The sequence below is a fragment of the Clupea harengus genome, chromosome 16, assembly GCF_900700415.2.
Source record: "Clupea harengus chromosome 16, Ch_v2.0.2, whole genome shotgun sequence".
NCBI classification, from domain to species: Eukaryota; Metazoa; Chordata; class Actinopteri; order Clupeiformes; family Clupeidae; genus Clupea; species Clupea harengus.
The window spans coordinates 21,443,896-21,455,336 of record NC_045167.1 but is presented as its reverse complement, the minus strand read 5'-3'; the positions used below and the strand labels follow the sequence as shown (position 1 = coordinate 21,455,336).

Genomic DNA, 11,441 nt, shown 5'->3' with positions numbered 1-11,441 from the left:
TGTCAATCTCCCAGGTAACCGGGAACAAGATGACCTCGTTGAACCTGGCCACCATCTTTGGACCAAACCTGCTGCACAAGCAGAAGAGCTCCGACAAGGAGTTCAGCGTCCAGAGCTCCGCGCGGGCCGAGGAGTCCACGGCCGTCATCGCCGTCGTCCAGCGCATGATCGACACCTTCGACGCTCTCTTCATGGTGTGTGTCCGTAACTGTATGACATGCACACACACACACCCACACCCACGCACGCGCACACACACACACACACACACACACACACATGCACTCACACAGTAGCTCCACACCAAGAGTTCTGTGTGAATTAAAGGACTACTTTAATATTTGAAGGTCATCAATGTCAATTTTGTCATCTCTCTATTCTACCATGTTGATCTCTTTATAATGCTTAACCTATTATGAGGTTGTGAAAGACTGGTTTGGGACACTGATGTTATGGTCCACCGACTGAATCTGGAAACACTACCTACATATAAAGCTATTTGTTATATTATACAACAGTATTTGAGTCCTCACCATACCTCAAACACTCAATTATCCCGCCGTGACATGAGCAGTCAGTGCTGGATTGTGCCAGAGGTGATGTATCTGTTTTTGGCCGAGCTCATTGTGTTGACACTACTTTTGTTCCTCGGTCCCCTCGTCTCTCGTTCAATCAGCCCTCTCCACCCCTTCATCCCCCCATCATCTCACTCTTCCTTAAACTGACACCTGAGCCCGTGCTCCTCTTGTTCTCTCCCAGAATGCAGGCCGAACGAGGGAGGGAGAGAGAGAGAGAGAGAGAGAGAGAGCGAGAGCGAGAGAGAGTTTTACTTTGGGCCTGGGTGGCTCTGACAGACAATGGGCCTGTCTTAGGTGGAGCAAACACACACACACACACACACACAGGGGTTTGGGCCGTAATGAGGCCACGAGTGGGGAGGGTTAGCTCTAAAGCCTTGTTGCCGGCCCTGGAGCTTTGAGCTGGAGCCAGAGGAGTTATCAGTTCACCGGGGCCAGGCCAACACAAGCACGGTCCAGTTCACCGGGGCCAGGCCAACACAAGCACGGGCCGGCTACTGCGTGGCACGTCTCCTTGTGGGCTTCATGGTTGAGGCGTGATATTAATAAATATCCCATTTCCCTCGTGTCATTGTCTCAGCCCGTGACCGGGACATTTTAAATATATTCGCAGCGTGTTGTGGCACTCAGATGCGTGGACACACTCTAGCTGCAGTGTGTGACGTGTCTAAGAGTGGATTCTTCATTTGTCAAATTGGTTTTCTATTAGTTGAAGCACTGAGGCCTATAGATGTCTTAAGCAAGTGAAGCTGAAGACGACAAATGCCTGATGACAGTGTGAATATGTTTTCTTTCAAAGCTTTCCACTTCAAGCACAGCCTTCACATGAACCTTGTCTCTCCACCAAAGCCTTTTCACTGTCTTTGATCATCTATGAATGAGGCAATGAGGGGATTGTCAAAGAGTCAAAGATCTCTTGTCGTAAATCATAAAAAAAATGGTTTCAATACATTAAAGAATGTCACTGAAAAAGACTGTGGGTAACTTGTAGTTGTTATATACAGTATATGAGCTATGTACATATAATGCTCTGTATGTTAACATTGCTGGATCTGGTTCTGGTTGTGTTTGTGTTGTGGGGGTTTAGGTACCACCGGACCTGCAGAATGAGGTTCTGATGAGTCTGCTGGATACGGACCCTGATGTGGTGGACTACCTGCTGCGGCGGAAGGCATCGCAGTGAGTGGAGGGTTACACTATAACACACACACTCCAACTGTACATATGTCCTGTACACACACGCTAACACATATGTCCTGTACACACACTCAAACACACACACTCTAACACATATGTCCTGTACACACACTCCAACACATATGTCCTGTACACACACTCCAACACACACACTCCAACACATATGTCCTGTACACACCCTAACACATATGTCCTGTACACACACTATAACACATATGTCCTGTACACACACTATAACACACACACTCTAACACACATGTCCTGTATACACACTATAACACATGTGTCCTGTACACACACTCCAACACATATGTCCTGTACACACACTCTAACACATATGTCCTGTACACACATGCTAACACATATGCCCTGTACACACACTCCAACACATATGTCCTGTACACACACTCCAACACTCCTGTACACACACTCTAACACATATGTCCTGTACACACACTCTAACACACACACTCCAACACATATGTCCTGTACACACACTCCAACACATATGTCCTGTACACACACTCTAACACACACACTCCAACACTCCTGTACACACACTCTAACACATGTGTCCTGTACACACACTCTAACACATATGTCCTGTACACACACTCTAACACATGTGTCCTGTACACACACTCCAACACATATGTCCTGTACACACACTCCAACACACACACTCTAACACATATGTCCTGTACACACACTCTAACACATACAGTGCCCTCCGCAATTATTGGCACCCCTAGTGAATATGAGCAAAACAGGCTATAAAAAAATATGTCTTTGGTGTTTATCCTCTTGGTCTTTCACTCAAAATATTCACAAAAATCGTACCTTTTCATTGAAGTAAAATTATTGAAAGAAAAAAAAACTGTTGACATTAAATAAATATTTTTCCCCAAAACATGTGTGCCACAATTATTGGCACCCCTAGAAAAATCTTATAATTAAAATCTAACTGAAGTATATTTCCAGTCATGTTTTACATTTTTAAGTTCACCTGTTTGATAAGGAACTCTTAAGAGGTCAAACATGACTTCCTGTTCCACTGGCGTACAAATATGAGGTGACACAGGCCAAATTCCATTAGCCATTCATCACTCTGGGAAAGACCCAAGAACACAGTGACGATGTGCGACAGAAAGTTGTGGAGCTGCACAAATCAAGAAATTGACACAAGAAAATCTCTAAAGAGTTGAAAATACCCATTTCCACTATCATGGAAATAATTAAGAAGTTTAAAGCGACAGGAGATGTTAAGAATCAGCCTGGAAGCGGACGTGTGTGTACATTGACCCCACGCACCGTGAGGAGGATGGTTCGACTGGAAAAAGAATCTCCAAGGATCACAGCTGGAGAATTGTAGAGGTGAGTTGAGTCTTGGGGTCAGAAAGTCTACAAAACTACCATCAGACGCCACCTACATCACCACAAGTTGTTTTGGAGGGTTGCCAGAAAAAAGCCTCTGCTGTCAATCAACTACAAACTAAAGCGCCTACAGTTTGCCAAATGTAAGTCAGACTTTCAATGGGGCCGAGTTATATGGTCAGATGAGAGCAAAATAAAGCTTTTTGGCAACAAACATCAAAGGTGGTTTTGGCGTAGACAGAAACATAGCCATACAGAAAAGACCCCCATACCCAATGTGAAGTATGGTGGCGGATCTTTGATGTTGTGGGGTTGTTTTTCTTCCAAAGGCCCTGGACATCTTGTTAGGATACATGGTATCATGGACTCCATCAAATACCAGCAGATATTAAATGAAAACCTAACAGCCCCCTCCAGTAAGCGTAAAATGGGCTGTGGTTGGACCTTCCAGCATGTCAATGATCCGAAGCACACCTCAAAATCAACACAAAAATGGTTCACCGACCGCAGAATAAAGGTTTTGCCATGGCCATCACAGTCCCCCAACCTAAACCCCATAGAAAATCTGTGGGATGAGCTGAAGCCGAGTATACAAACGTTGACCTCAGAATCTGAAGGATCTGGAGAGATACTGCATGTAGGAATGGTCTCAGATCCTGTGCCATGTGTTCACCAACCTCATCACGCATTATAGGATAAGACTCAGAGCTGTTATCTTGGCAAAGGGAGGCTGCACAAAACATTAAATTAAGGGGTGCCAATAATTGTGGCACACATGTTTTGGGGAAAAATATTTATTTAATGTCAACAGTTTTTTTTTTCTTTCAATAGTTTTACTTCAATGAAAAGGTAAGATTTTTGTGAATATTTTGAGTGAAAGACCAAGAGGATGAACAGCAAAAAAATATTTCTTTATAGCCTGTTTTGCTCATATTCACTAGGGGTGCCAATAATTGCGGAGGGCACTGTATGTCCTGTACACACACTATAACACACACACTCTAACACACATGTCCTGTACACACCTGTGTAGATATCACCATAGACATTTCACTGCACACTGTATTCTTCATTAAGAGTTCACTGTAAAATAGTCCTCTATCTTCCTCTACTGGACAGAGAGACAAACTGCACCTGATATATTTAAGTTGCTGAGTATAAACTATACTGCAAAATCAAGTCTGGCTTGGAAACTTAAAGAGACAGTAGCAAACAATTGGCCTCTTTATGGGCCATGCACTGGGTCAGACCACACTGCCAAAATGTAAGAAAAGCTTTCACAGCAAGACCTGCCAACTATATCACCAGTGCATTAGAGTTAGCATGCTACTAGCAGTCAGTACCAGCTTTAACATAGCATTTTAACATATACATAACACATATAGCTATAACATTTTACATTAAATTTACATTAAATTGAACATTAAATCGCTACCATCACTTAACTGCTTCTTCACAGTTATTTTCACACTTTTTATGTCTCCAAAGGGTCCTGGTCTGGTCAGAAATATCATCTAGCCTCGCACTGCTCCCTGTGGGTGTTTTTGAATAGCCTTATTAGCATTATCTCTTATGTTTAGCATTATTAGCATTATCTCTTATGTTTAGCCTTATTAGCCTTATCTCTTATGTTTAGTAATCTTTTCGAGGAATCCATAATGCATCATTTGATTGCATCCACGTGTGCACTTCCCTCCACCCTCCACCAGGAGTCCTGACCTGCTGCGCTCCGACGCCCCCTTCTCCCTCAGCGAGCGGCGCTCCTCCAGCGACTCCAACAAGGTGTCGAGTGGTGAGCTCTCGCCCTACGACAACAACTCGCCCGTGCTGTGTGAGCGGAGAGGAGCCGACGGAGCGGGCGTTGGCGGCGGCGGCAGCTGCGGGGGGTCGGCTGGGCCCGAACGGCTCTTCCGGGTGCCGGAGCAGTATGCGCTGGTGGGTCAGGTGCCCGCCAGGACCAGGGAGGGCAGCAGCAGCGGCAGCAGCAGCATGTGGTCGCCCACTAAAGGTAGGCAGAGGGAGGGCAGCAGCAGCATGTGGTCGCCCACTAAAGGTAGGCAGAGGGAGGGCAGCAGCAGCATGTGGTCGCCCACTAAAGGTAGGCAGAGGGAGGGCAGCAGCAGCATGTGGTCGCCCACTAAAGGTAGGCAGAGGGAGGCAGGGGGAGGCAGGGGGAGAGAAAGGGTGGTGAACTTCTAGGCTGATTTTAAAGATCTAATTCAATATCTACTCTATTCACATCCTGCTGCCATTGTGCTTGCTCTAACGGGGGTCCAGGCTCAGGGCTCTGTAAAGCGCCTTGAGACAATTTTATTGTTTTGGCGCTATATAAATAAAATTGAACTGAATTGAATTGAATATCCCCACATTCAAGAGAGATGTGTAGAATTTGTAATATGTAAAATGACTTACAGTAGAACTTATCAAGTGATAATAATAATAATAATAATAATAATAAAACTTTATTTATATAGCACCTTTCATGCAAAAGAATGCAGCTCAAAGTGCTTTAATAATGCGTAAATTCTGTTGATATATTGCCCTGGGGGAATTAAGACTGTAATTCCTTGGCTCCTGCATCCAGGCCCTAGTCCCAGGCTACCTATCAGTCATACCCATCTCTCTCTCTCTGACTCTCAGAACTACCTGAAGAGCAAGTCAACATCTGGGGCGCCTGGCACTCTACGCTCAAACCTGGCCTGAAGGATCAAGCATATATGGGTACCATCCACACTGCCTACACACAAACTCAGATCCACACACACACACACACACACACACACTCAGATCCACACACACACACACTCAGATCCACACACACACACACACACACACACACACACACACACACACACACACTCAGATCCACACATGAGCACCCCATTTATTTCCCCTTCTCCCACTGTGATTCACTTGCCACACTTGATTTGGATGGTCCTCTCTAGACTATCTACAGATGCTCAGATAATAAACAAACTATCTGTTGAAACTCTATTAACAACAATGTATGGATATATGTTAAGGGTGGTGTTAGGGGTTGGGTTTGGTTGAGGTGATGTTCAGTGAGCAATTAGAAAGACTGAACTTGAATTTCAGTAAACCATATGTAAAGTCTCTGTAGGTGGACTATCTGAATGAAGTGTTCCTGATTCACTTGAAGTGGGTTGATTGGCTCCCTCTGAATGTAGGTCATATTTAGATGACCTGTAACAAGAAAGACCCATGTGACGTTCATCCATTTAAAGTATCACTCTTGCTTCTCTCAGGTTCCCATGGCAACGTCTCGGAGGGGAGTTCCCGCAGCTCTCAGGAGGGCATTGACAGTCACCAGGGCGACGGGCAGCAGATGCGGCGGCGGGCACAGACACACACGGCGGCGGCGAGCCCTCAGCCTCACCCGCTGGCATCGCGCTCCTGCAGCACCCCCCACTCGGCGTCCAGCAGCTCCGAGGACCTGCCCATGGGCAGCTGCCACGCCAACCAGCACCACAGCCCCTTCACCAAGCTGGCCAACAAGAACGACCCCCGGCCCCCTCCCCCGGTGTACTGTGGGCACTCGGCGACGGGCAGCACGTCAGCCCCGGCTCTCTCTCGCCCCCCGCAGGGTGGGAGGTCGGGTGTGCAGAACTCCACAGTGCCAGCGGGCACAGGGCCCACCAGTTCAGACTGGCAAGACTGGCAAAGGGACCGCTGGCACATCTGGCAGCTCCTGTCCTCAGACAATGCTGACACACTGCCCGAGACGCTAGTGTGAGAAACACACACTCACACACACACACACAGACACACACACTCACATTCACACGCTCACACACGACCATAAACTCACTCTCGCTGCCTCACCAGTGCCAACCGACCGTCAGCGTGTGCCAGCCCTAACGGTGTTTTTTTTTTTGCGCTGTCATCTCGTGATGTTGCTATGGCGTCACCTTTGTGTTGCCGCAGTGCCCTCTGAAAGCTTGCATGGTGTGCTAAGTGTTGCCATGGTTTTTGCTGACGCCTTGCCCATGATGCATCATTGCTGCCTGGGTGCATCAGCCACTGCACCAAATGGAGCAGCTCTAAATGTTCAACGTAATCCAGGAGTTTTCAAACGACAGCTTCTTGCAGCATTGACATACATAACCTGTCACAAATCTTTGTCACACTAGTGAATGTGTTTTGTGTGATGTGGCTTCATTGAAGGGTGTTGCCCTGTCTAGTCAGATTTACCCACCGCTAAAACCCCTGACACAGGTACCTCAATACAACCACTCTTATTCTTCATGACTTTTTAAACCGACAAAATTCTGTTATTCTTTGTAAAAAAAAAAAACACACGTATATGGCACAACACAATCACAGTTTAAAAATTGTGAGTTGTTGTGTGAGTCGATATTGGTCCTTTTCAAGGCGTGCACTGAAACGTGATCCCCTGGTGACAGATGTGGTGCGTCACGGCCCCTGGTGACAGGTGTGGCCCCTGGTGACAGATGTGGCCCCTGGTGAATGAGGACCTCCCGGTGTCTGTCATCACGAGTGACTGATGAATGACCAGAAGCGCTGCTAATACTGTTGTAAACACAAAGACTCTGAGTTTATTAAGGTCTACTCTGATCTCCTCCGCACCCCTGTTAAACACAGAGACTCTGAGTTCATTAAGGTCTACTCTGATCTCCTCCGCACCCCTGTTAAACACAGAGACTCTGAGTTCATTAAGGTCTACTCTGATCTCCTCCGCACCCCTGTTAAACACAGTGCTTTTTCTCAACAGTTCATGGGTGAGTTTTTCACTTTGGTTGATTTGTTCAGAGAAAAAGAAGGTTGTGCAAAAAGATGTCCTATAACGAAAAAACTCCTGCCAAGAAAAAGAAAAAAAAATGAAAAGCCTATACCACATCAACGTACCTCAGTATACTGCATAGATAATTAACACTGTGAATATTTATGTCGTAGTGCTTTGCTTTGTGTGGTAACACAATCCTCCATTGAGTCCATAAGATGTGTGTTTAGCTCTTGTGCCACTGAACAGTTGCTATCCTCTAGAACACGCATTAGTTTGTGTCCCGAACCACCAAACGTCCAAAAAGGTTTTGAAGAATGAAGTAATCGTGCTTCACTACTACCGGTGTGGTTGGTTTTAAGGTGGTACTAGTCATTGGCAAGTGAACTTGCACACTTTGTTCTTCTTTTACCAATTCAAGTTTTTTTTCTGCTCCGGGGAGAAATTGTTTTGTTTTCAGTGCAAAAAAGGGAGCAGTGACCGTTGGTTTCTGATAAACAAACTTCTATAACTCTTCCCGTCAGAGTCAAGTCAAATACATTAGTTATACTTTACTAAGTATTTATTAACATTAACAAATTCTAAGCAAATGCTCAGTATTGATTAACTTAGTTAAGTGGAGTTTGTGGTTCATTTATATTATCTAATGAATTACCCGTTCACATCACAGACATCTTAATTAACCTCGTCCATTGCATTGGTTAGCAAGAAATTGACACGAACAAATATTGAGTAATATTTATGTTATACTTAATGTTTTGTTGATGTTAACAACTGCATGTCAATGAAGGGAACCTGAATGTATAGTGTTACCCAAAGTCTAAGTCGGTCTCAGGACAGAACTGAGATTGATGAGAGAGCTTTGGAACAAACACAAAGTGGCCATGTCATGGCTCTTCAAAAGTGCTCTTTTCGTGAAGAAACCATCTTGCAGATTGCTGCTGAGGCATTTGTCACTTCTGTGTTGGTTTGGATTTCAAGTTCACGTTTTACAATGCCGTCTACCTATTACACAATGAAGCCATATGAAATATTTTGATATCAATATCTCACAAGCAAATCACATTGTTGAATTAGACTTCTTTCTTAGTTTAAGTGTGTGTGGCAATGTGATATTGAGTGTTTTTCTACCAAGTTCTCCCCCTACTGGCCCTGAGTGGGTACTGACACATCAGCAACACCTACAGTATATAAGTCTACACATATGGAAGTATAGCGTAATTTTCCTCCATAACAATTTAGGTATATCTGAATATGGGCTGCAACACGTATTGAGGGAAGTCAAGATGTAACCCCCTGACTTTAATGACAATTGTAGTTTTGTGCCAAATTGTAAATCACAAAAATGTATTGAATCTGTTTAACATTCATTTAAAATGATGCATTATAAATGCACTTATCTCAGTGATTATGTTTTAGTATAGACTTTGTGAGAAATGTTGCCAAGTGTTCATCAGGGTCTGTGTTTCATGTGCCAAACCTTCTCTTTTGAACTAAACAAACATTGTGACAATTCATCCTTTTTCTATAGGAACTGAAGCCTGGCGTATGGAGTGTGTTATTTTTATACTACTATATTGATTGTACAGGTGTGTGCCAAGGTATATGTAAAAAAAAAAAAAGGATCATTCTAACATTAAGAATATAACTCTTCTGATCTGGCCTTTTAAAATGAATTAATGTGTTTTGATCATCTGGGTAAAAACAGCCAATAGACATATTCCTCTGCGTCTGCTCCGCGGACAGCATCTGGGACAGGTGCAGATGGATTAGGGCCTTGAAGGGTCATGGGACTTACCAGAGCAAAGTTTGCCCACAAAGTCAGTCACTAGCTGGGTTTCCATCCACATTTATTAATGCGAATTTGGACCATTGCGTGGGTCAATGGGTGAAAGAGTTCAGAGCATCCACTCACAAGAGGATGTCCAGTGCCACACTGATGTGCCTATCATGATTCAGTCATTCTCACAGACTCATCACACAGTGATTGAACAGCGAACTGTGAATACAGTAATTAAAACAGCCCAGTGGTCATTCTCACAGACTCATCACACAGTGATTGAACAGTGAACTGTGAATACAGTAATTAAAACAGCCCAGTGTCAAGGAGAGACCCTGGCATGTAAACCAACACTAACTCCCTCGTAGAATATTTGCTGCAAATACTATTGCATTTAAGTTTGTTGTCCGTCGTGTAGATATTTGCTGGCAAATATGAGCTGTGCTGAGGGTGAGTGGATTATGTTTGTTTTAATCCATGTCGTGTTTGAAGCATTTTTTAGTCCATGACTCTTTGCCAAGTGTTGTAGTCTCTTTTGGTATTCAAAAACGGGCTTCAATTTGACATTTTTCTAATGCTATGAACGTTGCCATGGATACGGAATAGCATTCCAAAAATGTCAAATGTTTGTCAACATCGATGTCATTGGGTGTTATATGTGCCATATTGTCTCTTATAAAATATTATTTGATACTATAAAGCATTCATGCTGAAGCTTTTGTACTCTGTTGTCCAAATGTAAAGTTCTATATTAATATCATTAATATTGTTATACAGTGTTGTCAAGGAAAAGTTTGTACTCAAAAACATTAAAGAATTTTTGTACGGTCTGACAGTGTTTTGAGGCTTGCGTTGGTGACGTTCTGTTGTTTTAATATTGAAATATGTCCTGTTGGAATAAATGTGCAAATTCACATATTTCGTTTGAAGTTAAATTATTTTCCGTCATTTTGTGGAGGATGTTTATTTATTGCGATCCCTGTTGTTGTAAACGTTTATCCTTTCATCCTTTAGTTTCTTCTCTTTCGACATCCTGCTATTGCTACCACAAGATGGCAGCACATGGTCTTAGGAGACTTTGTCCATGAGATGAGCAATGCAGCTTAGGTGCAATATTTTAACTCTTAGTTTCTCAAGGTTCTTATACTAAAAAGAATGCATGATATTAATTGAATTAGTGACATGGCGGATTCCATGACTTTTATGAAACACAGTAGACGGCAAAGACGAGACGTCTATATTACAGTCCTTAGCAAAGCCCCTCTCAGACAGATTTCTCACTGTTTTCATTGGCGTCTACCTGATAGGACTGAGACAGTAAGGTAAGCCTTTAAGCCCATATAACCTGATGTCTGCTCTCACGGAGTGCAGTCTCTGGTCAAAGGATGACAATGCCACATGGCTAGTGAAGAGACTGAATGTGGTATGTGTTATTAATAGCGTCCTGGCATGGAAATGAACATCCCTTTAACTGATTTCAGTGGAGGCTTTCTTTCCTTTACTCTCTAGCCATCCCTTAACTGCCTACCTGACATCACCCAGGAGTCTGATCCATCACACCCGGTGGGAACAGGGAAGAATGCTCAGTGTTTGGATACCTTTGCATCTGTGATGTCTGGCCGCTCACCAAGCACAACACTATGCGGTGAAATGAGAAGGCAAGAAAGAAGGGCTGGCTTTTTTGCACAGAACACATTCTTCTGAAGGCTTATTCATCCATTTTATAGATTAAGCCGGGGTGATTCAAGGT

The 11,441-nt window shown here is 43.9% G+C and overlaps 1 protein-coding gene and 1 long non-coding RNA gene across 4 annotated transcripts in view; both read left to right on the top strand.

Annotated features, from left to right (window-relative positions):
• LOC105902825 (rho GTPase-activating protein 6) overlaps positions 1-7,423 on the top strand; it is a 103,119-nt gene extending 95,696 nt beyond the window's left edge. For 2 of the 3 annotated variants that reach the window (XM_031583104.2, XM_031583106.2), the window contains exons 9-13: positions 15-194; positions 1,666-1,757; positions 4,859-5,157; positions 5,790-5,870; positions 6,416-7,423. In XM_031583104.2, coding sequence (XP_031438964.1) covers positions 15-194; positions 1,666-1,757; positions 4,859-5,157; positions 5,790-5,870; positions 6,416-6,903 — 1,140 coding nt within the window. In that variant the 3' untranslated portion in view covers positions 6,904-7,423. The remainder of the gene's footprint in view (positions 1-14; positions 195-1,665; positions 1,758-4,858; positions 5,158-5,789; positions 5,871-6,415) is intronic. The other variant, XM_031583105.2, reaches the window with a different exon arrangement.
• Positions 7,424-7,453: 30 nt separating this feature from the next.
• On the top strand, positions 7,454-10,605 carry LOC116224154. The gene is made up of 2 exons (XR_004165462.2): positions 7,454-7,734; positions 7,792-10,605. It is a non-coding gene; the product is annotated as an uncharacterized LOC116224154 (long non-coding RNA).
• The last annotated feature ends 836 nt before the right edge of the window (positions 10,606-11,441 follow it).